Genomic DNA, 26,519 nt, shown 5'->3' on the forward strand with positions numbered 1-26,519 from the left:
TAATTAGAATAACTATTTCCAACAAATAGTATTATCAACAGAGTTCAACAGTATAATATCAACACGATATAGAATTCTAATGGAGTATCTCCATCGAATTAAGATTGTCAGTAAAAAGACTGTTACTTGGAGAATATAAATATAAGAGCCAAAGCTTTCTGTCTTTTATGTCTCTGAGTCTGTTAGTGTATACACACGTCTTATCGCACTTATTTCAAGCAATAAAGACTATCAAGCTCTTATCAAAATAATATGGAGCAAAATGTGAGGGGTACTACCAGCCAAGCTGAAAATCCAGGCGCCTTGCGGCAGCAGATTTATCTTCAGTCTTGTCAGAGTTAGCCTCTGCCCATTCACAGTCTACCACCAGGCCCACTTGTCCCCCTTGCTTATCCTGGAAAATCAGGGCAACATATTAAATAAATAAACAAAATAAATAAATTTGTAACATTTTTTCTAATATGGTCACTGCTTGAATATCAAGAAAATATCTCATAATATCATTTTTGTATTTTGGAATATCTTCAAAGTATCTTGGATGATCTCTTAGGAATAATTTCTACATTCATTTTATTTCCTTACTTGATTAAGTTTGGAAGTCTAATAGTGCTTTGTCTTTTACAACACATCATACCACCAATATACATAATAGAATATTATTCTCAGTCTTCCTTATCTCTCTTTCCTCATTCTCCGCCTAAATCCTTATAATTTCAAGAGTTACCAATAAGTAATCATTAAACAAAATTAACAGATAATTTGAGAATCAAGAAGAACAACAACAACAAAGCCATATCCCCAACTAAGTGGGGTCTGGCTATATGGATCAATCAACTCCATTGGTCTCTAACCAAAACCAAAATTTCAGTAAAAACCATTTAGAGCAGGGTCTTTTTTCAATTGTTTCTTCTAATGTTTTATCAGGTCTGACCTTAAGTAAAGTTTGGAATAGGCAATAAGCTTGGCAAAATAGCACAAATATTAACATAATTTGAAAATCAAGAAAATATAGAAAGGTGGGAGTGGGGAGAAGCAACAAAATATACAGACAGTAAATACAAAGTGAAAGTGATCTAACAAAAAGTTTATCATAGAAATAAATACTGTCCTGCACCTTGTACTTGCTTCGGTATATGGAAACAGCCGCTGCATGGGACAAGATCTGATGATGTGCTACCAAAAATGGCTCTACTAATGTATTTTCACGTCTTCCAGGAGCAAAAATAGCTGTATCATACCCATTCACTGCAGTTTGAAGGGGCTCATTAATAGTAATCCAGTTCTTCACTCTATCACCAAAACTTGCAAAGCAAGTATCTGCATAGACTGCAAAATATTCTCTGCCATATGCCACGTAGGAACAACGCCAATCATTAATACAATATTGAAAATCAATCCTCAAGATGATTTTAAACACTTTTCTCAATAAAGGTACCAAGAAAAAAAATTGCAAAGGAGATCCTAAGACCAAGTAAGGAGAAGGGGAAAGATGGGCTTGATGTGAGCATAATGGTTCACACTTGGCATCAGTTGCTTCCTACGGAAGCTGGATGTCACTAGACTACAAGGCCATCGCAATAAAGATACTAAAAACATTAGACATAAATGAAGCAAATATTTTGGAAACAATCATAATGTATGAAATTTTACTGTGAAAAACAAATAAAATTTGTTAAAACTTAAAACTATGACGAGTTTTGTTTTTCCTTTGGTGTATTATTTTTGCAATAAAGTAAGCACAGGCACAATATTTTGTAGCTAAGATTCAATTAGAGAGATAGAGAGAAGAACACCCTCATTCTATAGATTTAATAAGTCCTTACTCCTAGTTTGGAAACAAATTTGTTAATACAGTCAAGAGAATCCACAAATGTGAAGTAATAAAACAAAGACAGCAAATATGTATAAATCACAATGTATTAAGGATGTTTCTTTGCCCCTTAGCTTGTTATGAGATAGTGTTATGTTTACCACTTCACTTTGCTTTTCAGTTCATGCCTGTTTCTCTTTTTAATTTGCAGAGAGATTGAGCAGCTTTGCTACATTCTTGAATCTTCGATTAGTCCTTCTTGTGCATAGATTTATTTTGTTGGGGAGGTCATCTTATCCTCCATCTAGTTGGACTATTATCTTATCACCCCAAAAAAATAGTTATTGTTCACAGAATTTTTGGATTTGCTGGGTAAAAGAAAACATAGAGTGAACTTCAACAGCCCTTTGCACTGCAAACTGGAAGGTATCATTTTTCATTTTTGGGGAGGAAGCTATCCCCTTGAAGAGCTAGCCTAGTCAATGTAATGCTCCGTTTTTGTTTCTTTCTGATACGATCTGGCCCAAGATCATGTATGTATAGGAAGGATTAAAATAATGTAGGCCCAACCTTTGCTGACTCAGCAAAGCAGTTGATGGAACCTAATATTATTCATAAGAAATTGCAGAAATATAAATGGAGACAAGCTCCTTACAAGGATAAATTGCAGAAAATATAAAGGAAATACAGAAAATAAACACCAAAAGACCTCACTCACTCTAAAGCCAAATACCTAGGCCAAAGAGATCCCAAGAGATCCTTTCCCAAAACCCCACTCCAAATATTCTGAATACATGAATATCTCACTACACACACTCACTCACCTTTTATCCCACTTACCAGAATATTCTAGAATAGTTTCCCTAACTAACTATGGCCTCCTTTGCATTGCTGAATTTGGGCCCACTAGTCATAGCCCATCAATACTCCCCCTTCAAAATTCACCTTGTCCTCAAGGTGAAAGAAGGATGGGTAACGTGAAAGAAGCTTCCACCCGGATCCCATATTTTGAAGCCTCTCACCCCCAGTGTCTTTGTCTTGTGGAAAAGAAATTCATCGAAGATGTCATCGATTCGGCAGATTTTATCACAGCATCAAGTATCAACAATTTGTCAGCCCATAACTCAAACTCAGCATAGTGATGCAATACCCAGCTCATCACTCCTCCGAAATTCAATTGGGGCAGAACCAAAAATTTGATCTTATGATTGGTTGAGTTGAATGCCCACTTCACATCCTTGGTTTCAGACTTGTTCAATTTAAACAATTCCCCTATTACCACCTGACCGTCTAATAGATAGATGAATGAACCTGTTAATTTGAATCCACTAGTTTTAAACAAAATCATGGGCTTGCAAGCCCAACTTTCACACCCCACAAAATTAAAAAGACCCAGATTGCTAGGTTGGCCTTGGAGGTGATTAAAGTCAATTTGGGCCTGTTTTATTGGGTCAATATAATGACCCAATTTTAATAATTTCATCATCACTAACCTAGTAGTCTCCTTGATGTTGTTGTTTCCCAAAGCAGCCACCCTTTCCAATAACGTCTCCGCCGTAGAGGTCATGTGATAGAGCGAAAAGTACCTCCCAGCCACTTTGCAAGCGTCTGTGAAGCCTAACTGCTGTCCTAATCTCCTTTTTTTCTTTCTTCTTCGTCTTCCCTTTCTGCATCGTCTCTTTCCTTTTTTCTTTCTTCAACAACTTCATCTTCATCTACATCTTCAATTTCTCTCTCTTCATTCCCTTCTTCTACTCCTATTTCTTTTTCTTTTTTTCCTTCGTTTTCTTCTTCGTCAGCCTCTTCTGGCTCTTTTGCTTCTTCATTTTCTTTTCCTTTTTCTTCTGATTCTTCTTCGTTATCTTCTTTTTCCTCTTCTTTTTCTGCACTTGTTGCATCTTCTACTTCGATGCTGATTTCTTCTTCTTCTTTGTTGATTTCATCTTCTTCTTCAATTTTTTCTGATCTGGCCTCTTTGGCTTCTTTTTCTGAGCTTAGATCTGCTCCTTCACGTTCGACTTTGGCTTCGATCTCTATTTTTTTAGCAACCGTTACTGCCTCTTTCTCTTTGCCTTCTTTGATTTGTTCCTTTGCTACTTTATCACCATAAATTGCTGGATCTGATTCTCCATCATCTACCAATAAAATCTCAGGTAAATATTTCTCTATGAACGCCTTCTCAAACTTCTTCAAGTTTGCGGTAAGATTCAACCACTTCCAACCTTGATACCAGTAGAACGCACGCCCTCTTAGCCCTCTCACTGCTTCCTTATATTTTTTATCTTCATTGATTCCTTCGATCTGAAAATATTGTTCCAAATCGATCAGCCATCCCCAAGCATCATCTCCTTCTCCAAAGAATTTTGGAACAGCAGTAAATCTGAACTTCATTTTTTTTTCTTTTTTTCTTTTTTCAGATCTGGATCAAGAACACCCCTAGATCGGAAGTGCTCTGATACCAAATTGATGGAACCTAATATTATTCATAAGAAATTGCAGAAATATAAATGGAGACAAGCTCCTTACAAGGATAAATTGCAGAAAATATAAAGGAAATACAGAAAATAAACACTCAAAAGATCTCACTCACTCTAAAGCCAAATACCTAGGCCAAAGAGATCCCAAGAGATCCTTTCCCAAAACCCCACTCCAAATATTCTGAATACATCAATACCTCACACTCCCACAACCCCTCGTTATATTCTATTATTTAGGAATCTTCTAGAATAGTTTCTATAATAAACTAGCTATTTCAGTAACTAATTTTGCATTGCTAAACTTGGGCCCACTAATCCTAGCCCATCAATACTCCCCATTCAAAATTCATCTTGTCCTCAAGGTGAGGAAGATGATAGGGGATGTAATTGATCATCCACCAGGGTCCCATTGCTTGAAGCATGTATACCCAGTTATGCTAGAAGTCAAAGAATTGTCGTTGGGCACTGCTACAACCTTACAAATTGTTGTTCCTTTCTTGCCCTCTAATGCTCTGTTTTCTGTGGAATTGTTGGCCCTGAAACAGAGTATAAAACCACAGTCCCCACGCTCTGTATTTTGTGGAGTTTCTGTCCAGAAAACAGAGTGCATTGGTATGAAAACCCAACCATGTAATCCCCTCTCTTCTTCGTAAGGCTTATTTCCACCCTTACCCATAATCAACACATGCCAAAGAAGGAGTTGACAAAGGGAATTGACAGACATGTTGTCCAGTACAATAGATTTACTAACCAGAGGAGCCATTGCAGTGACGTATTCAGCAACTAGCTTCTCGTAACCGAAAATATAACCATAAACATGGCGGCAAGCAAAGGGAGTTGCACTTATTATACATGTCTCCATGACTACAAGAGGCATTCCAGCTAAAACAGCAACTCGGGCAGCATGTGGAATCTCAGCTCCTAAATAATGTGAAACCCTTGTGTATGTAGCTGCACCACCTTCGTGAGGCCCTCCTTTTGTTAGCATAGGGTTTGCAACATTAGTGACTAAAGCCTGTCATAGGCTTTCAGAATTGAATCCCCCATGTTGGGCCAAAAGATTAGGCCCATTTTGTCTATTAGTTGGACCCCTCTGTAACCCATTATGCCCATCCTTGTTTTCTAAAGCATCTCGACCCACAAACCCATGAGCACCTCCAAATCCACCTCCGTTTCGACCTGTAACAGATCCGCTTCGTCTCCGGATCATTCCTTGTTCCCCTACGTGCTCTCCTCGTGACTGGTTCTTCCCATGGCTGAACGACAAAGACCCATTTCCGCTCCAGCCCGTTCCACCTCCCCATCTTCCCATCATCACTTCGCCTTCTTCCACCCCTTGTGCCCACACCTTCATTCTTCCCAAATCTGCCACTGCCTGCAAGTGCATTTCTGCCTCAACATCTTCTTCTTCCTCATGATCTTCTTCATCCTCCTGCACTTCTTCTTCTTCTTCTTCTTTTTCTGTAATTTCTTCTGCTTCTTTTTCTGAGATTTGATATGCCTTAGCGTCTCCTTCTCCTTCTTCTTTTTCAACCTCTGTTTCATCTTCTTTTTCTGCAATCGCTGTATCTACTTCTTTTTGGTTGATGTTGTCTTCTGTTCCTTTGGTTGCTTCTTTTTCTTCATCTTCTATTTCTTCTATTTTTTTTATTTGGTATCTTCGGTTCCTTTTTCTGAGCATGGATCTGCTCGTTCTCCTTCTTTTTGCGTTTCTTCCTCTACTGTGGCTTTTTTTTTCTTCTTTCTCTACCAAATAAATCTCAGGTAGATATTTATTTATAAATGCTTTGGTAAAATCTCACAATTTTGCATTAGGATTGTTAAGATTCCAAAGCCTAGACCAGTAGAACGCACATCCTTCAAGCCCCTTCAGAGTTTCTGCCAATTGTTGAGCCTCTTCCTTTATTTGTTTTTCTTGAAAATATTGCTCCATAGCAATTTGCCATCCCCAAGCGCCGTCTCCTTCTCCATAAAATGTTGGAACCATTGTATCCTGGATCTGTTGCTCGATTTTTATTTTTATTTTGAATCTGGACCAGAAAGCACCCCTAGATCGGAAGTGCTCTGATACCAAATTGATGGAACCTAATATTATTCATAAGAAATTGCAGAAATATAAATGGAGACAAGCTCCTTACAAGGATAAATTGCAGAAAATATAAAGGAAATACAGAAAATAAACACCAAAAGACCTCACTCACTCTAAAGCCAAATACCTAGGCCAAAGAGATCTTTCCCAAAACCCCACTCCAAATATTCTAAATACATGAATACCTCACACTCCTACAACCCCTCCTTATATTCTATTATTTAGGAATCTTCTAGAATAGTTTCTATAACAAACTAGCTAATTCAGTAACTAATTTTGCATTGCTAAACTTGGGCCCACTAATCCTAGCCCATCAATATTAAGAATGGCATGGGAAGGGAGGTTGAGATGGTTAAATATCAAGGAAGGAGAAGAGTGAGGGTATCTCGAATCTTTGGGAATTGCTTGGGCCCTTTTTGGGATTGGGAGAGAGTGGAACCTCTCATATGTGTTCCACACTATCTTACTTTTTCCTGCATTGTGTTTTTCTTAGTGTCATTGTAATTTCATATTTCCTGCAAGAATTGTTGTTAACGTGTCTCTGTTTGTAATCGTTTGTGCTTCAATATATGTAGGTATAATATTCAGATCCAAAGTACTGCATTAATTCCTTTAGTACTGTTAATTAGTGGTTGGTCTGTATCAATTGGTATCAGGGTTATTTCAAAATGATTCCAGTGTTTGATGGAGTCGAAGCTTATGGATGGCATATTCAAATGGAGCGATACTTCAAAGCTAAAGGAACGCCGGAAACTAAGAAAGTATCAGAAGCGGCAAAGGGACTTAAAAGACATGCACGCATCTGGTACCTTTTCTGGAGGGGATCGAATTTGAAGGCAAGTTGGTGGGATCTCTCCAAGGAGATGCTAAAGGAATATCAACTGGAATACGATCCACATTTATATCTTTGCGACGAAGAAGAAGAAACGGAACGTCCCAGTTCAGAAACAAAGATAAATCAAAACTTTGTAGAGGAGACCAAACTGTTGAAAGAAAAGAAAGCAAAAGAAGATGAACAAGATGTGAGCTACAATTGTAGCTATCAAGACAGAAAAGATCACGCCAAGGTAGATGATCATGATCTGGGCTTCAATTCTAGCGAACCAGTCAACAAAGGTCACGATCTAAGGAGGTGCAAGTCTGTTAGCCACATTCATGAGATGAAGGATGAACAAACAGATCCAGAAATTGCTTTGAGGAAACACGAGACAAAAGGAGATTCAAAGAGAGTGGTGATTAAGGGAGAAGATGTTGAGCATGAAGAGACTATAGAAAATGAAGAAGAAAATGGAGAAGTAGCTTTGAAAAGGCAACTAACAGCCATGGTTGTGAACCCACCAGATCTATTTTTTCTTAAGGAGATGGAGGGCTTTGAACGGCCCAACCATGAGGGAAGAAGGTGGTTGCAAACGCGTGAAGAAGGAGAGGTGGTGGAACAACCACCACCATTACCCAAACCTCCAGACTTGAATTTTTTTGTGAAATTAGAATGTTCATTGCTGCGTAATTCTGGAAAAAGGAGGCGATTAAGAATGTGCAAGAGGTGGAAGAAGGATCAAACTAGGGCAAACAAAAACTTGGGTCAAATTTTAAACCCGGCCCAAATTTTCAATTCAGAAATGATAGTATTAGCCCAATTTGAAGAGAATTATTTCTTCATGTTAGATTTATGTAAGGAGTGGACATCTGAGCCCATAAATTTGGTTGAGGCAAGTGGGCCCAAAAATTATGGGTGTCATCAAATTGGGGTGAATTGGACCGTTCCGGATTGTGGGCTTACAATTAAAAGCCAACCAGCCTGGTTAATCATGGACCCACTGGCCCACTTTTTCTATCAACAGAAAAACCTAGCTTTCTTGGTTGGTTACGGGGACTGTCAGAGGAAACATAACAAGGTGAGAAGAAGCGTGGGTTTCAAAGGTGAGGTTGTCGCCATCTCTATTTTGTGGCCTGAGGTTCAGTTAGAAAGCATTTCGCAATGGAGGATCTTTCACTCATACAATGGAACGCTCTGTGTGGAGCACGAAATGGAGGACGAGCGATCAAGCGATGGTGGGTCTCTATTTTATTGCAGAATGCGATAAGAAACATGAAGATGGAGTATCAATTTTATTCTGCCAGATAAAGATATATCATGATGGATGGGGTAGTTTCCATGAATGTATAAAAAGTGATTGTTTTGAAGAAAATAAGGAGGAGCTTACTCGTCAGTGGGCATCTTACAAAGGGCAATTGCTAGTGAGAGGACTGATTTACCATTGGCAAGATTCGAATCTTCAGCACTTCATAGAATTTGCAGGAGAAAATGCTAGCTCATATGGTCACCGGATGATGGATTTCTCTGACAAAGATAAGTTTTTCGAACCAGCAAAAGCTATGGTTGATTTAAAGTTCACCTATATTGTTTCTGCCCAACAATATGGTTTTTCGAAAAAGTACAAAAATAAAATAAATAGAAGCTGCTACAATAATAATATTCCCAATCTGATGTTAATGCATTCATCCCTCCGTGTTGTTGCTTACATAGATGACAGAGAAGAGACAAAGATTGGAAAATTTCAAAAAGTTTATTACTTTGATCTTGTCGAGAGAGGGGATAAGGATGATGAGAAAATATATCACATCATGTTTATTCAAGTGTGTTATGTGGACCTAGTGGGTGAGCAAAATGAAGAAGATTTATTAAGTTTTCTGCTTCTGGACTCCATGGGTGATTCTATTGAATTTGATTTGTTAGCTTATGTTGTTAAACCCCAAATATATGGTAATTGCTTTATGGAGAAGATTATTGATAATGGAATGACAACAAAAGTGCTCTGGGATCCTGGAGGAAGTAACTATACGTCTTGCATAAAGGCACCCCTTCAATTCAAGCAGTGGGATCCCGGAATAAAGTTCTAGTTGAATGTAAAAGAATACGTTGTGTATTGATCTGTGTCAGGGAGTTACAATATATAGAGACCCTAATGGGCTTAAGTGTAAGGCCCAAACTTAATCCAAACCTAATCCTAATACAGTCAGAATACAGTCAGACTATTTACGGATAAGACAGAATCCAATCATATCTAATCAAATCTAATCATATCATATCTAATATTCTAACACTCCCCCTCAAGCTGGTGCGTATATATTATGAGCACCAAGCTTGTTACAAATGTATTCAACCCGAGGACCTCTAAGAGCTTTAGTGAAAACATCTGCTAGTTGATTAGATGAGTTGACAAAAGCTGTCTTGATTTCTCCTGACTGAATCTTTTCCCGAATGAAGTGACAATCAATCTCTATATGTTTGGACCTCTCATGAAAAACAGGATTAGAGGATATATGTAGCGCAGCTTGATTATCACAGATGAGTGTCATGGGTTGTTTCTGTTCACAAAGATGAAGCTCCTGAATCAACTGCTTTAACCAGATCAACTCACAGGTAGTATTTGCCATTGCACGATACTCAGCTTCTGCACTAGATCGGGAAACAACAGGTTGTTTCTTGCTTTTCCATGAGATTAAGTTTCCTCCGAAGAAGACACAATAACCAGAAGTAGAGCGTCTGTCCGAGGGTGATCCTGCCCAATCGGCATCTGAGTAACCACAAATTTCTGTATTTCCCTGATCCGAATACAACAAACCTTTTCCTGGTGCTCCTTTGATGTATCGGAGGATCCTCACAGCAGCATCCCAATGTGAATCACAAGGGGAATCAAGGAACTGACTGGCCGTACTGACAGCGGAAGAAATATCTGGCCTAGTCACAGTAAGATAATTGAGCTTCCCAATCAGCCTTCGATAACGTCCAGGATCAGATAACGGCTCCCCCTGTCTGGGCAATAACTTAACATTAGGATCCATTGGTGTATCAACTGGTTTACACCCCAACATACCAGTCTCCTCTAGGATATCCAAGGCATACTTCCTTTGACAGATAGAAATGCCCTGTCTAGATTGCGCCACCTCAATTCCCAAGAAGTAACGCAGCTTCCCAAGGTCCTTTGTTTGAAATGCACTGAATAAATGTTGTTTTAACTGATGGATTCCGTCTTGATCACTTCCGGTGAGGATGATGTCATCAACATAGACTAACAAATAGATGCACTTGTTAGGAGATGTAATCCTATAGAATACAGAATGGTCAACTTTACTGCGAATTAGGCCAAACGCCTGTACAACAGAACTGAAGCGACTGAACCATGCTCGAGGAGACTGCTTGAGACCATATAAGGATTTTCGAAGACGACATACCTTCCCAGACTCCCCCTGAGCAACAAAACCAGGTGGTTGCTCCATGTAAACTTCTTCTTGTAAATCACCATGAAGAAATGCATTTTTGATGTCAAGTTGAAGGAGTGGCCAGTGACGAACAGCAGCAAGGGCAAGAAATAGGCGGACGGACGCCATCTTAGCGACTGGAGAGAATGTATCGCTATAATCAAGGCCAAAGATTTGAGTAAAACCCTTGGCAACTAGGCGTGCCTTGAGACGATCAACATGGCCATCAGGTCCAACTTTCACAGTAAACACCCAGCGACAACCAACTATAGACTTCTCTGGAGGAGCAGAAACAAGGTCCCAAGTGCCATTGGTATGAAGTGCGATCATCTCATCAAGCATCGCTTGGCGCCATCCTGGATGGGAAAGTGCTTCACCTGTGGTCTTAGGAATAGAAACAGAAGAAAGACTAGAAACAAAGGTGAAATGAGGAGGAGAAAGGCGATCATAGCTCAAGAAGGTATAAAGAGGATAAGGATTACGAGTAGTACGTGTACCTTTTCTTTGAGCAATGGGAAGAGCCTCTGGTGAAGGATCCGGAGGGGAAGAATCAACTGCAGAGGGCAATGAGTCAGCAGGGGTCGAGTCGACTGGAGGTACTGTCTTACGACGCTGATAAGTGAGAAGTGGACGGTCCTTAGGTACTGGAGCAATATGTGATGGCTTATCTGGAGTAGAAGCACCTGCATCTGGCAAAGACAAGTCAAGGAAAAGAACAGGAAGAACATGATCAACCTGTGACAATGGAGATGGGATAGAATTAAAGGGTTGTTGATCAAAAAAGGTGACATCCGCGGAAACTAAGTAACGCTTGAGGTCAGGAGAGTAACAGCGATAACCCTTTTGAAGAAGAGAATAACCAAGAAAAATGCATTTAAAGGCTTTGGATGTTAACTTATCCTTACCAGGAGTGAGATCATGAACAAAACAGGTACAACCAAAAACATGTGGGGATAGAGGAAAGAGAGGAACATCTGGAAACAATAAGTTATGAGGAATATCATTATTAAGCACAGATGAAGGCATGCGGTTGATGAGAAAGCAAGAAGCAAGGACTGCATCAGCCCAGAAGTGAAGAGGAACATGCATGTGAATAAGAAGAGTCCTGGCAATCTCAATGAGATGTCTATTCTTACGTTCAGCTACTCCATTTTGTTGTGGAGTGTGAGGACAAGTGGTTTGGTGTAAAGTACCCTGTGTGGCTAAGAAGTGAGAAAAGTCAACAGAAACATACTCCTTAGCATTATCACTACGTAAAATACGAATAGAAGCACCAAATTGAATATGAATTTCAGCAGAAAACTTTTGATAAATAGAAAACACATCAGAACGGTTTTTCATTAAATAAATCCAAGTACAACGGGAGAAATCATCAATAAAGGTGACAAAATACCGAAAACTTAAAATAGACACACTACGACTAGGACCCCAAACATCTGAATGAATAATTGAAAAAGGAGCATCAGCTCGTGTATTGACTCGATTAGCAAAGGAGGAGCGTATGTGCTTTCCTTGCTGACATGACTGACAATCTAAAGTTTGAAGACCGGATAAAAGAGGAACCATCTTTTGCAATTTCGCAAGAATAGGATGCCCGAGACGACTGTGGATGAGCTGTGGAGATTCTGTGAGAGAACAAGCAACTGATCGACTCGGCACATCAAGGTAGAACAGACCCCGTGACTCACGGCCCACTCCAATCATCTTCCCCGTACCCGGGTCCTGCACAGAAACAGAATGGTTTGAGAATGTGACAATACAATTAAGAGAATTGATCAATTTACTAACCGATATTAAATTATAAGAGATGTGAGGAATGTAATAGACAGATGTCAAGGTCAATGAGGAGGTTGGACAGATTTGTCCAATCCCATGAACGGGGGCCTTAGTTCCATCAGCAAGAGTAAAAGAGGGTAAATTATTAGAATATGTAAGGGAAGAAAAGAGTTCCTTATTACCACAGAGGTGATCAGTAGCACCTGAGTCAAATATCCAAGGACCAAGTGATGCAGAATGAGAAACACAAGCAACAGGATTACCAGTTTCTGAAGCAGAGGCCTGAGATTGAGGAGAGGACTTCCTGAGAAGGGCCTGGAATGCTGCATATTCTTCAGAGGAGAGAGAGACTGAACCATTTGAAGCAGTATCCGATTGAGCTACATTAGCAGCAAAAGAAGGTCGCATGTGAGGATACTTGGTGTAGCAGCGTTCCTCATAATGACCAAGTTGCTGACAGTAATGACAACGAGGTCGCTGACCACGTCCGACTGGACCTCCTGGGCCACGACCTCCTGGGCTACGTCCTCCTGGGCCCCGGCCTCCTGGGCCTCTACCACGACCACGTCCACCTCCAATATGCCCGCGAAAATCAGCACGGGAAACTAGAGCAGTAGAATCAACAGCAGAAGACGATGCAGGAGCAGATTTCTTATTCAAATTCAGAAGACGCTGATACGTCATGGATAGATCAGGCTCCCCACTAGTCAAGATAGTATCACGAACATTATCATATTCTTCGGGAAGGCCAGAAAGTGTGGCAACCATAAAGAGACGTTCCACCTGTTTCCGATATGCAGTAGCATCAGTAGGGTAAGGCAGCATATCCAAATATGCCTGCATCAAAGAGCGACTCTTGCCAATATATGTCTCCATCTGAATGTCGGATGATTTGCTCAATTCCATAAACTGAGAGATGATGAAATAGAGCTGCTGAACATCATTAGTGTAGAGGTTTTTTGCTTCCTCCCACACTTCAGTGCAAGTTTGAAATGAATAAAAGATATCCAAGACAATCGGATCAATGGATTGCCAGAGGATACTCAGAAGTTGGTTGTCAATCTTTTCCCAATCAGACTTGTCCTCCTTAGGGACATCAGTAGACTTAGTTGTGAGATGGTTCCCATATCCTTGTCCAAAGAACCAAACTCGAACAGAGGTGGCCCAGTTCTTGTAATTAACAGATCCCTTCAATTTTGAAGAGGTAATGGACCCAATATTGGTAGAGATGATATTGGGAGAATTTCTCAAAGGAGGAGATGGAGACTTGACCTCCGAATGAATTGGAGGGTTTGCTGCCATAGTATCAAATCACAAAGATACAAACCGAATAAAGAGAAACGAACCTGATCACCAATCAAGAAGAGGTGCGCACAAAAAGTCAGACCCACAAAGAACCAACCACAGGTCCAGAAAGAGGAGGAGAAGACGAGCTTCTCTGTCCAAGACCGGCCGGAAAAAGCCGTCGGAATAGTGCTCACGCGCCGGCAGAAGGTGGCGCGTGAAGCCCACGCGCAGAGAAGACTGGAGGCGCGTGAGAGCGCGTGACAACTCCGATGGTGGCCGGACTTCCACAGAGAAGGTCGCCGGGAGGAGAGGGTTCTGTTCGCGTTCGTTCCAGACTGAAAACTCGCCGGAAAAGTACTCTGGCAGCCTGAACAGTGGCTGACGGTGGCTGATGGTGCTCCGGTGACTGTGGACACGTGCAGAAGATGCCTGGAGAGGACTTACAGCCTTTGATATCTTACCGGAAGGACGCACGGCAAAGAAAAGATGACTCATAAGTAGTGGGCTTAGGTTTTAAAGCGAAGAACAAGATTTCTAAGCGGAAGCGAGGGTTCCCAGAACGAAATAGCTCTGATACCAAGTTGAATGTAAAAGAATACGTTGTGTATTGATCTGTGTCAGGGAGTTACAATATATAGAGACCCTAATGGGCTTAAGTGTAAGGTGCAAACCTAATCCAAACCTAATCCTAATACAGTCAGAATACAGTCAGACTATTTACAGATAAGACAGAATCCAATCATATCTAATCAAATATAATCATATCATATCTAATATTCTAACAGTTCTCAAGAGCCTATCTGCACCTTGAGGACAAGGTGCTTAAAAGGGGGGAGTATTGATACGATCTGGCCCAAGATCATGTATGTATAGGAAGGAATAAAATAATGTGGGCCCAACCTTTGCTGACTCAGCAAAGCAGTTTCAACAGAATGGCATGGGAAGGGAGGTTGAGATGGTTAAATATCAAGGAGGGAGAAGAGTGAGGGTATCTCGAATCTTTGGGAATTGCTTCGGCCCTTTTTGGGATTGGGAGAGAGTGGAACCTCTCATATGTGTTCCACACTATCTTACTTTTTCCTGCATTGTGTTTTTCTTAGTGTCATTGTAATTTCATATTTCCTGCAAGAATTGTTGTTAACGTGTCTCTGTTTGTAATCGTTTGTGCTTCAATATATGAAGGTATAATATTCAGATCCAAAGTACTGCATTAATTCCTTTAGTTCTGTTAATTAGTGGTTGGTCTGTATCAATTTCTTATTTCAGTTTCTGTAATCTCAGGTTAGTTCCCAGTTTTTAGCAGTATTAGAGTGGGTTTCTGTCACAAACATTCTCTATAAGAACATTCTGGAATACTACAGGTAGCCCAAACAAGGGTCCACATTTCTGCAACATTGATTTAACTATGCCTCAATCCTATATATGAAATAAGATAACTCTGATTCTGAAGTTGTTTCGCACTTCAAGCTATTATTCTTCCCTATTTAAAAAGTTCCAGAGACTAGTTGAAGTATGAATAGATCACAGATGTGTTTTCATAAATACAATGTATTCTTCAGTACACTCATTGTAAGGACAATGACCCTCTCCCTTTGCACCGAAGTCTTGAACCATGTGTAAGTGCCTAGGATTAGGTATAACTTGTACAGAATTACATGTTGGAACAAAGCCTCTGATGCCAGGAAATTTGAGGTTCAGAAACCTCATTTTTTGGCTAAAACACAGCCACTTACTTGAGTAAGTTCTGTCAGTGGCACCTTAAAATTTTCTTCATCACTCAATGAGATCAACTCTCGAGCAATGTAATTCCAATAAGGGTTAGCTATTTATGACAACTCACTTCGAACCTCTGAACTATAATATCACTTAGAGTTAATGACTTAAATAACAAGAAAGCTTTTAGTGTAAGTTTGTGAAGAAAAGAAGAAGTGGAAGAAGTGTTTTATCTGAATAATATTTTCTTGATTCATTGAGAGACCCAATGGGTCCTTTTTATATTGAGTACATCCAACTACCTCAACTACTTTAATAAATATGCAACCTCCAACTACATCAATAAATATACAACTACCAACTACATCAATAAATACTATCTAGAATATTCTACATATTCTACACTCCCCCTCAAGTTAGGAGATATATATTGATCATTCCCAACTTGCTGATCAAATTCTCAAAGGTCGGCTTAAGTAATCCTTTGGTGAGGATATCTGCCGTCTGTTCCTTGGTAGGTATATATGTCAAGCATACACTACCGTCTTCTAACTTCTCTTTGATAAAGTGACGATCAACTTCCACATGTTTTGTTCTGTCATGATGAACAGGAATTTGAGCAATGCTGACAGCAGCCTTATTATCACAATATAATCTGATAGGTAGGGAATAGGAGATCTTCAACTCCTCCAGAAGCCTTCGTAACCAAATTCCTTCACAAATACCATGGGCTAGAGCCCGAAATTCTGCTTCTGCACTGCTTCTTGCAAAAACAGTTTGTTTCTTACTTCTCCAGGTCACAAAGTTTCCCCAGACATAAGTACAATATCCTGAAGTAGATCTTCGGTCCATTGCAGAGCCAGCCCAGTCTGCATCTGTATAGATTTCAATCATCCTTTTGTGCCCCTTCTTAAAGAAAATTCCTCGACCAGGGGTATTTTTGAGGTATTTGAGAATTATATAAATAGCACTAAGGTGTTTTTCCTTAGGATAATGCATGAATTGGCTAACCATGCTCACAACAAATGCAATATCAGGATGAGTGTGAGACAAATAGATTAATTTCCCCACTAGTCTCTGGTACTGCTCCCTATCAACATCTTCCCCGTCCTCAACACCCATCTTGATATTAGCTTCAATTGGAGTCTCTGCCGGCTTGCACCCAAGCATACCTGTTTCTTGCAACAGGTCTAGAATGTATTTTTTCTGAGTTAAAGAAATTCCTTCCTTACTCCGAGCAATTTCTATGCCAAGGAAATATTTGAGAGATCCAAGATCTTTAAGTTCAAACTGGTCAGCTAAACATTTTTTTAAAGAGGTTATCTCCTCGCTATCATTACTAGTGATAATTATGTCATCAACATAAACGATCAGAATAGCAATTCTTCCTTTGTCGGAGTGTTTAAAAAATAAGGTGTGATCAGTCTGAGCTTGGGTGAACCCTCTTCCCTTAACAGCTTGAGTAAATTTCCCAAACCATTCTCTGGGAGATTGTTTAAGTCCATAGAGAGACTTCTGCAACTTGCACACAGAACCATCCCCTTTTTCAAAACCAGGAGGTGGATCCATGTAAACTTCCTCATGTAGATCACCATTCAAGAAGGCATTCTTAACATCTAACTGTTGCAATGGCCAATCAAGGTTGGAGGCAAGAGATAGCAGAACGCGGATAGTGTTAAGTTTGGCAACAGGAGCAAATGTCTCCTGATAATCTATCCCATGAGTCTGAGTAAATCCCTTAGCAACTAATCTGGCCTTATACCTATTGATGTTATTGTCTGCATTGAATTTTATTGTGAACACCCACTTGCAACCAACAGTTTTCTTTCCTTTAGGTAATGTCACAAACTCCCATGTTCCATTTTTTGTAAGTGCATCCATTTCTTCTAATACAGCACTCCTCCATTTTGGGTCATCAAGTGCTTCTTGGATATTTTTGGGTATCCTGGTACTATCTAACATAGTGTTGAAAGCACGAAAACCTGGAAACAACTTTTCATATGAGATATAATGGGAAATAGGATGAGCAGTGCAAGATCTAGTACCTTTCCGAAGAGTAATAGGCATATCAATGTTGGTTGTACAAGTACATTCAAGTGGGTTGCTGGAACAAGGACTCGAATCAGGATCCTGGCAGTCTAGAGTATCTTCATGTGTTTTGCGCCTGCTGTAAAATTTTCCCCATTTACCAGGAGGATCACAAGGAGGATCATTAGATTCAGGTATAGTTGCTCCCCTTGTTTCCTTTCTAATAACTCCCCCTGTTTCCAAAGGCCAAGGTAAGACAACAACATCATTTGGTTTTCCAGGCTTATCTTCATACATACCAATACCAATACCAATAGACTCCCCCTGAAGAGAAGTCGGGGAAAAAAAGGATTGTGTCTCCTAAAAGGTAACATCCATAGAAACAAAAACCTTACGGAGAGAAGGTGAGTAACACTTATAACCTTTTTGATTAGGGGAATATCCTATGAAGACACATCTAACAGATTTAGGGTCAAGTTTGGACCTGTGATGTGGAGGAATATGCACAAAAACCACACAGCCAAATATTATGAGAGGAAGAGAAGAAACAGCACTGAAAGAGGGAAAAAATTTAGTAAGACAAGATAAAGGAGAATGAAAATTTAGTACCTGAGAAGGAATCCGGTTAATGAGATAAGAGGCTGTCAAGACGGCTTCCCCCCACAGATATTTAGGGACATGCATCGTGAATAAAAGAGCTCGAGCAACTTCAATTAGATGTTTATTTTTTCTTTCAGCCACCCCATTTTGTTGAGGGGTGTTAGGACAAGAACTTTGATGAATAATTCGATGCTGGTTTAGGTAATCTCCAAGAACAGAATTAAAATATTCAGTACCGTTGTCTGTTCGCAGAATTTTGATAGAGGTCTGGAATTGAGTTTGAGTCATAGCATGAAAATTTTTAAAGGTGGATGCCGCATCAGACTTATCTTTCAAGAGGTATACCCAACATACCCTAGAATGATCATCAATGAAAGTAATAAACCAACGAGCACCCGAGACATTTTTTTCACGAGCAGGTTCCCAAATATCACTATGAATCAATGTAAAGGGAGAAGATTCATGATATTTTTTAGAAGAATAACTGGCACGAGAATGCTTTGTGTTGTAAATAATAATTATTTAGTTATTATTAGTCATTTATTTGTTGTATTGGGCCAAGCCCATTAGGTCAAAATTAGGTCAAGTATTCTCTATAAATAGAGAACCCTTTGTACAGATTATTTACAATTCAATAATATATTAAAATACCTTTTTCAAGTTGGTATCAGAGCTCTCGATCTGAGGGCTTTGCTTCCGCACATATTATCTTCTTCTTTTTTAACAAAACCCTAATTTCTTTGCCTCTTGCCGCCATCAGCCGCCACCGGTAAATTTTTGCGGAGACCTTTTGGACCAAAGGGACCATTGTTGACCTTATTTTTCCTCTGTTCTATCATTCTACACATTGTTCCTCCGCCACAAACGACCGAAACACCTCCGACCGCCTCCAATCAGATCTGTCTTCACTGTTTGGACCACTTTCCGACGACTTTTCAACCGCGACCACCCACAGACAGGTGCGCGCTCACCGGACGACCACACCAAAAAAATCTCAGCCGGAGAAGCCCCTCCACGCGCTCTCACGCACTGCCCCTTTCCCGGCGAGTGAATCCCATGCGCAGCTCCTTTCTCCGGCGCGTGGAGGCGCGTGCGGCCGTGTTTTTGGACCGGACCACCACCATTCTTCTCGTCTTCTTGTCTTCTGTCTGGATCTGTGATTATTTTTCTGATCAGAGGTCATTTGATATTCTGTTTGGTTGATTTTATCGCTGGTTGTTAACTTTTTTGTTAAAGAATGGCCGAGCATGATAGTTCTTCGATCTTATCTGGTAAGAGCACACGTTCTATATCTCTTCTTGCTTCTTGCACTGATTTTAAAACCTTATGGATTTTGGATTCTGGTGCAACTGATCATATGGCTTGTCGTACTGAGTTGTTTTGTTCTTATCATCCTACTGTTGGTAGTCATACTATATCCGTAGCTGATGGATCCCATAAATCAGTTATTGGTTCTGATAACATTCAAATTCAACCTTCCTTGTTTCTTAAAAATGTTCTTTATGTTCCTCAGCTTTCTACTAATCTTATCTCCACTCAAAAACTTACAACTGATTTGAATTGTTCTATCACATTTTTTCCTTTTCATTGTCTTATTCAGGATCTTATTGGAGTTGCTAATGAACAGGATGGGTTGTATCATCTCCTTCCAGACCATGCTAGCAAAAATCAGTTATTAATGACACGTCATCCTTCTACTGCAGAGTCTATGATTTGGCTCCATCACAAGCGTGTGGGGCATCCACCATTTAGTCTTTTGAAGTCTATGTTCCCCTCTCTGTTTCTCAATAAGTCGGTTGAGACCTTTCATTGTGATGTTTGTGAATTTGCAAAACACCATCGAGTGTCATTTCCTTCTAGCACTATTAAAAGCAGGGAACCTTTTTCTCTTATCCATTCTGATGTTTGGGGCCCTTCTAAAGTGCACAGTGTTTCAGGTGCAAGGTGGTTTGTTTCTTTTATTGACGATTGTACTCGGATAACATGGATATACTTGATGAAAGACAAGTCTGAAGTACCAGAGATATTTATTCGGTTTCATCACATGGTTGAGACTCAGTTTGGTAAAGGTATTAAAAGACTCAGATCTGATAATGGTACTGAGTACGTCAATCAACGCCTGTCACAATTCATTTTAGACAGAGGTATGATTCATGAGCTCACATGTGTTGATACCCCCTCAACAAAATGGGGTTGCTGAAAGGAAAAATCGTCACCTTCTTAAAGTTGCTAGAGCACTACTTTTCCAGACATCTGTTCCTAGTTCTTATTGGGGAGAAGCAGTATTAGCTGCAACTTTTTTGATCAACCGTTTACCTTCACGGGTCCTTAACAATATCAGTCCTATTCATTCCATGACTTCCTTCTTTCCTTCTGTTCTCATATTGCAGAGCCTTCCACCAAGAGTGTTTGGATGTGTTGCCTTTGTCCATGTTCATAAACAACATCGGAGTAAGTTGGATCCTAGGGCTCTTAAGTGTGTCTTCCTTGGTTATAACCCTTATAAAAAAGGGTACAAGTGTTATCATCCACCAAGTCGGAAATTTTTTGTTTCTATGGATGTCACCTTTCAAGAATCTGAATCTTATTTCCTGGGTCCTCATCGTCAGGGGGAGAACAGTTCTTCAGAAGACTCGTCCCCTTCTTTCTTTGAGTCTGGATCAATCTTCTCTCTTCCTAGTGTGTCTGCTCCTGGTGTGTCAGAACCTTCAAATACACCTGAGATACAACCCATACTGTCTCACCAGCAACCTCAATCGTCTGAACCACTGGTAAGTCCTGAATCTCCTATTTCTTCTGAGTCTCCTGAATCTCCTATTTCTTCTGAGTCTCCTGAATCTCCTATTTCTTCTGAGTCTCCTGAATCTCCTGTTTCTGATTCTAATATTATTTCCTCTCATGATTTGTCTATTTCTTCTGATATCTCTAATGACTTACCTATTGCTTCTACTTCTGATGACTTACCTATTGCTCTTAGAAAAGGAAAAAGATCTTGTCACAAAAAAACTTGTTCCTCCTGTCCCTCTTGTACTCAATACCCTATCTCCCACTTTGTTTCCTCTGCTAATCTTTCTGTGCAGCACAAAAGCTTTGTTTCAGCACTAGATTCTATTGCAATCCCAAAATCAGTACATGAAACCTTGAAAGATAGGAATTGGGCTCAAGCCATGCAAGAGGAGATGAATGCTTTGGAGAAAAATAAAACATGGGAGGTTATTGATAGACCCAACGGAAAGAAAGCAGTAGGGTGCAGATGGGTTTATGCCCTGAAATATAATTCTGATGGCACTCTTGAGAGATATAAGGCTCGATTAGTGGCCAAAGGTTACACTCAAACCTATGGCATTGATTATGAAGAAGTCTTTGCTCCAGTTGCAAAGATGAATACAGTGAGAATCTTGTTATCCCTTGCTGCCCATTACAATTGGGATATAAATCAATTTGATGTGAAAAATGCTTTCCTCAATGGTGAGTTAGAAGAAGAAGTCTACATGAAAATAAAGTTTGTAGATTAAAAAAGGCCTTGTATGGATTGAAGCAGTCACCTCGTGCTTGGTTTGGAAGATTTACTAAGGTTATGATGACCTTAGGATACAGACAGAATCAAGGAGATCACACTCTTTTCTTCAAGCACTTCCAAAATGGGAAGCTTACTGTGCTCCTTGTATATGTTGATGATATTATTATCACAGGTGATGATTTTGTGGAGAGACAGATTCTGCAAACACGGCTTGCCTCTGAGTTTGAAATCAAAGACGTTGGGAAACTGAGATATTTCCTAGGGATAGAAGTAGCTCATTCAAGCAAAGAAATTTTTATCAGCCAGAGGAAATATGTTCTTGATCTTCTCAAAGAAGCAGGAAAGCTCGGGTGTAAACCCTCTAATACTCCTATTGAGCAAAATAAGGTTGCATTACCTGTCATGTGATCAGAGGCCCCTGAATCAAGGATCCAACGATTACTACGTTCAACATGGAATGCCATACCTTTTTGAGCAACATGACTAGTTGCCTCGGGAGGTTGAGATATCAGTTTCTGAAATTGCTCATACTGGGCCTTGAAGAGGAAAACACCATCAAGGTTTGAAGGGACATGAGACACCTCCCCTTTATCTTCGGAAGATACTTGATTAGCACGATTCTTGTTCTGTCCTTTTGGTTTCCAGTTTGGTGGTTTTCCATGAATTTCCCAACATTTTTCACGGGTGTGACCACCCTTATTGCAATGAGAACACCAACGGTCAGAACGTTTTGAGTCTCCAGAAAGACGAACAGTATTCTTTGCTATAAGGGCAGACCCATCAGAGGACTTAGAGTCCTTATCACCCAACATTACCTTTCGGCGAAGCTCCTCCCTTCGTACTTCGGAAAAAGCAGTAGCAAGGGAAGGTAATGGGTTTTGTCCCAAAATTCTTCCACGAACATCATCAAGATCATAATTAAGGCCAGCAAGAAAATCATAGAGACGCCTTTTCTCTATATAATTTTTGAACCTTGCATTAGCTTCTAAACCTTGAAGGTCTACTTTATCATAAAGATCTAACTCTTGCAATAGTATTTTTAGAGCAAGGAAGTATTCAGTAACAGTCATCCCTCCTTGGCGTAATTCTTTCACCTTGGTGTTGAGATCAAAAGCCTGAGATGCATTGCCCAGGTCAGAGTAATATTCTTTAACAGCTTCCCAAATCTCGTGAGCTGTATCAAGAAATAAATAAGTTTGACTGATATCTGGTTCCATAGAATTAGTCAGCCATGTCATGACTAAAGCATTTTCAGTCACCCAAGCATCATAACCAGGTTCACGTTCTGCTAGTTTTACCTTTTTTCCATCGAGATACCCCATCTTCCCTTTAGCCTGGATAAACAACTTAACAGATTGATACTATTGCACATAGTTCCTACCGTTTAAACGGTGACTGGTGATCTGCATTGCTGGGTTGTCTCCAGAAGACGAAGAGTTGGGAAGGGGTGAGGTTCCAGACAAAATTTCAGAATTTCCAGCATCCATGGCTTTCTAACAGGTACCCAGAAAAAAGTTCCTCCAAATACGATTTTGACCCTCAAAACAAGAAGAGGGTTGGCCACGGTGAAACAGTAATTGCTACAGTGATGAACAATACTGCCACGGGTCTTCTGTGGGCTGGCTCGGAATTTTGTTCTGAACCTAATGGTGGCCTTGGTTTCGTGGTTGGAGGTGTCTAGGTAAGGATTCTGGCTTGGGTAGTGGCTAAAACGAAAAAAAAAGGAATAGGAAAATGACTTAAAAATAACCACCCCAAAAGCTAGCTCAAAGGGTGGGAGTGCCCAAGGCCTTATAAACTCCACATTAGTTGCACATACAACCAATGTGGGACTATATATCTCAACACGCCCCCTCACACAAGAGCCCATTGGGCTTGAAGAGTGGACAATGCAACAGGCCCAGCCTACCTGTGCTAAGAAATGCCACAAGAGAAATTGAGGGGCGGCGAGGCTCTGATACCATGAAGAAAAGAAGTGGAAGAAGTGTTTTATCTGAATAATATTTTCTTGATTCATTGAGAGACCCAATGGGTCCTTTTTATATTGAGTACATCCAACTACCTCAACTACTTTAATAAATATGCAACCTCCAACTACATCAATAAATATACAACTACCAACTAAATATACAACTACCAACTACATCAATAAATACTATCTAGAATATTCTAGATATTCTACAGTTTGTTAAATAGCTTAGGGGCTGTCCTAGTCCATAATGAATGCTTTGTGTAAAGAACCTTGGGATACACCACCCCAAAAGCTAGCTCAAAGGGTGGGAGTGCCCAAGGCCTTATAAAGGCCACATTAGTTGCACATACAACCAATATGGGACTATATATCTCAACACGCCCCCTCACACGAGAGCCCATTGGGCTTGAAGAGTGGACAATGCAACAGGCCGAGTCTACCTGTGCTAAGAAACGCCAAAAGAGAAAGTGGGGGGCGGCGAGGCTCTGATACCATGTAAAGAACCTTGGGATACACCACTCCAAAAGCTAGCTCAAAGGGTGGGAGTGCCCAAGGCCTTATAAAGACCACATTAGTTGCACATACAACCAACGTGGGACTATATATCTCAACACTTTGAAACCATGTAATATGAAAAAGTTTAAGTGATGGGAAAAACTGAACGCATTTGATTAATAACGGTTTACTAAAATTTTGACTCAGTTTTATCACGTTTTCTTTAAATTGCATTCTAGCAGCTTGGTCTATTTTATGACCCCTTTTGTATGTGCGCTAATACTATATATGTGTAAAAAACCGAAGTTGGCACAGGACATTACATACAAATCAAGTTTTCTGATTATTTGGAAAGAAACAAATTGTAAAATGAAAAAATAAATCAGTTACATGATACCTACATGATTTTTTTATTTAACCATCCTCCCATCGACTCATGAAGATGCAGCGGAAGATCCCAATGATACAAAGTTACGTAAGGTTGAATACCTGCTGGAAAAGAGTAACTTAATATATAATATTCATGAAGGAGCTAGAAAATTAAGGTGAAGTGGTTCCACATAGACCATACCTCTTTCAAGAAGAGCATTGATAATGTTGTTATAGAAAGTTATTCCATTTTCGTTGACTTTGGTTCCTAAGCCATCTACACCCAAAATAACATTACAATACAATAAAAATAAAATCCAAACAGTCTCCATCATTTATATCAGACAATGTAACACTACAAAACAAGATGAATATATTAGTATAACTACAAAACAACATGTCATAGTCATGTAAGTATAACTTTTCCAATTTAAATACAAGTATAACTGTTTTGTGGACAAGGCAAGAAATGCTATTAGGCTCAAAACCACGGCTCGGAAAATGATAGTGGGGCATAAAATCAGTAAAAAGAACATTAAAAATATACAATGCTATAACATAAATCAGCTAAACATCTCATTGTCATGTTCTCAACAATTCCAGCACCATCTCCAAAATTAGACAGCCAACTTGTTTAAGGTGTTATAATTTTCCACCAACAGTTTGTCACATTTTTCATTCGACTCCTAATATGGAAGAAAGCCAGTTGACACCCAGAAAGAACATGAAGCTAAAGTTTTGTAATAAAAGAGGGAAAAAGTAAATTTCCATTTCTGCACATAGCTCACTGTGATATCCCAAATATTCAGTATTGAAAAATGTATGGTTTTATTATATAATCGAACATTCACATTTTACACAACAGCTGTAGCCAAGTCAAGATATTTTCTTTATTGTCATTTAAGTGGAGATTAATACAAAGTAACCACATTAGCTACAAAAAGAGTGAACACCATTTTACTCCCCAAAAAGATACGCGAGACATCAATTTGGTCCTATGAAGAAGGATGATATCAATTTAGTCCCTCAAACAAGGAAAGTGACACAAAAAAACGAACTTTTGTGTACGGACTGTGAGAACACCATTGATAATGGAGCCTTTGTTTGAGATATCATAAAATTGATTTCATCTTTATTTTGAGGACCAAATTGATGTCACCTGTATCTATAGTAGACTAAAAATGGTATTTAATCCTAAGAAAAACAGGTGGACATGCAAACGTGAACAAAAGATGCAAGCAGAAAATAGGGAAAGAAACTACTCCATGGGCAGTAAAAGCAAAGAATACAAGTTAAATATTTGCCTGCTAATATATTTTTTAGTATTCTCTATACTAGGGTATTCATTAACAATTTGGAGTGTGATAATTTATTGTTTTTCGTTCAAAAACATATGCAAGTTATTCGTTTAAAATATCACCATGCTTCAACGGGAAGATCTGGGCTTTAATTTAGTTTGTCGTTTCAATGTGATACAATTGTCTCACCAAGGCCCAAACCAAAGTCTAAATGGTCCAGCCCAATTAAAGTTTATCAGCGTAGAGCTGCTGCTGGAAAGAGAGGGAATGTTGCTGATATGGAAAGTTAGTTATGGGGTAGTGGGTATGCTTGGAATTGGCTGGGAGAAGGGAAGTGTTTATAGTGTTGTGGTTTGTAATTGGAAGTTCAGACTTGTATTACTTTCGTCTACGTTTGTAGAGGGCTTGGAGACATCTCCATAGCTAGGAGCTTACGCTATGTTGATTTCCATTTGTATACGTTTCTTTTATACAGAAATATATCAATCCTCTCTACATTTTGAAAGGAAGAGGTGTTTATCCTATCAAATTGGTGCTCTCGTTGAGAGATGTTTAGGGGAAGAGAAAGTCTGTGCATGCTCACCAGAATGACATCGCAACGAATTGAAGCTTTAGACGCAAGGATGGTAGCGGTTGAATCGGTGCTTAAGTCGCAGGAATTCTCTTTTGCGATCGCATGATACCACTTTGAAGGGACATTCGCATCAGTTAGCAGAACATTTGACGAAGTTGAGCTCCTTAGTTACCAGTGTAGGAGACATCATCCAAACTCTGGCAGAAATGTGTGCCAAAATCTGAGAGGGACTTCAGCGTCCTGACCTA

The 26,519-nt window shown here is 39.7% G+C and overlaps 1 protein-coding gene across 1 annotated transcript in view; it reads right to left on the reverse strand.

Moving 5' to 3' along the window:
• Positions 1 to 26,519, reverse strand: part of LOC133315976 (beta-glucosidase 42) — a 40,030-nt gene that overhangs the window by 5,651 nt on the left and 7,860 nt on the right. Inside the window, exons 5-8 of the mRNA XM_061517688.1 lie at positions 24,602 to 24,676; positions 24,432 to 24,519; positions 1,115 to 1,340; positions 279 to 394 (exon numbers count right to left, since the gene is read on the reverse strand). Coding sequence (XP_061373672.1) covers positions 279 to 394; positions 1,115 to 1,340; positions 24,432 to 24,519; positions 24,602 to 24,676 — 505 coding nt within the window. The remainder of the gene's footprint in view (positions 1 to 278; positions 395 to 1,114; positions 1,341 to 24,431; positions 24,520 to 24,601; positions 24,677 to 26,519) is intronic.

The sequence above is a fragment of the Gastrolobium bilobum genome, unplaced genomic scaffold, assembly GCF_033153095.1.
Source record: "Gastrolobium bilobum isolate Gb01-03AN ecotype WA unplaced genomic scaffold, APGP_CSIRO_Gbil_v1 utg33830, whole genome shotgun sequence".
NCBI classification, from domain to species: Eukaryota; Viridiplantae; Streptophyta; class Magnoliopsida; order Fabales; family Fabaceae; genus Gastrolobium; species Gastrolobium bilobum.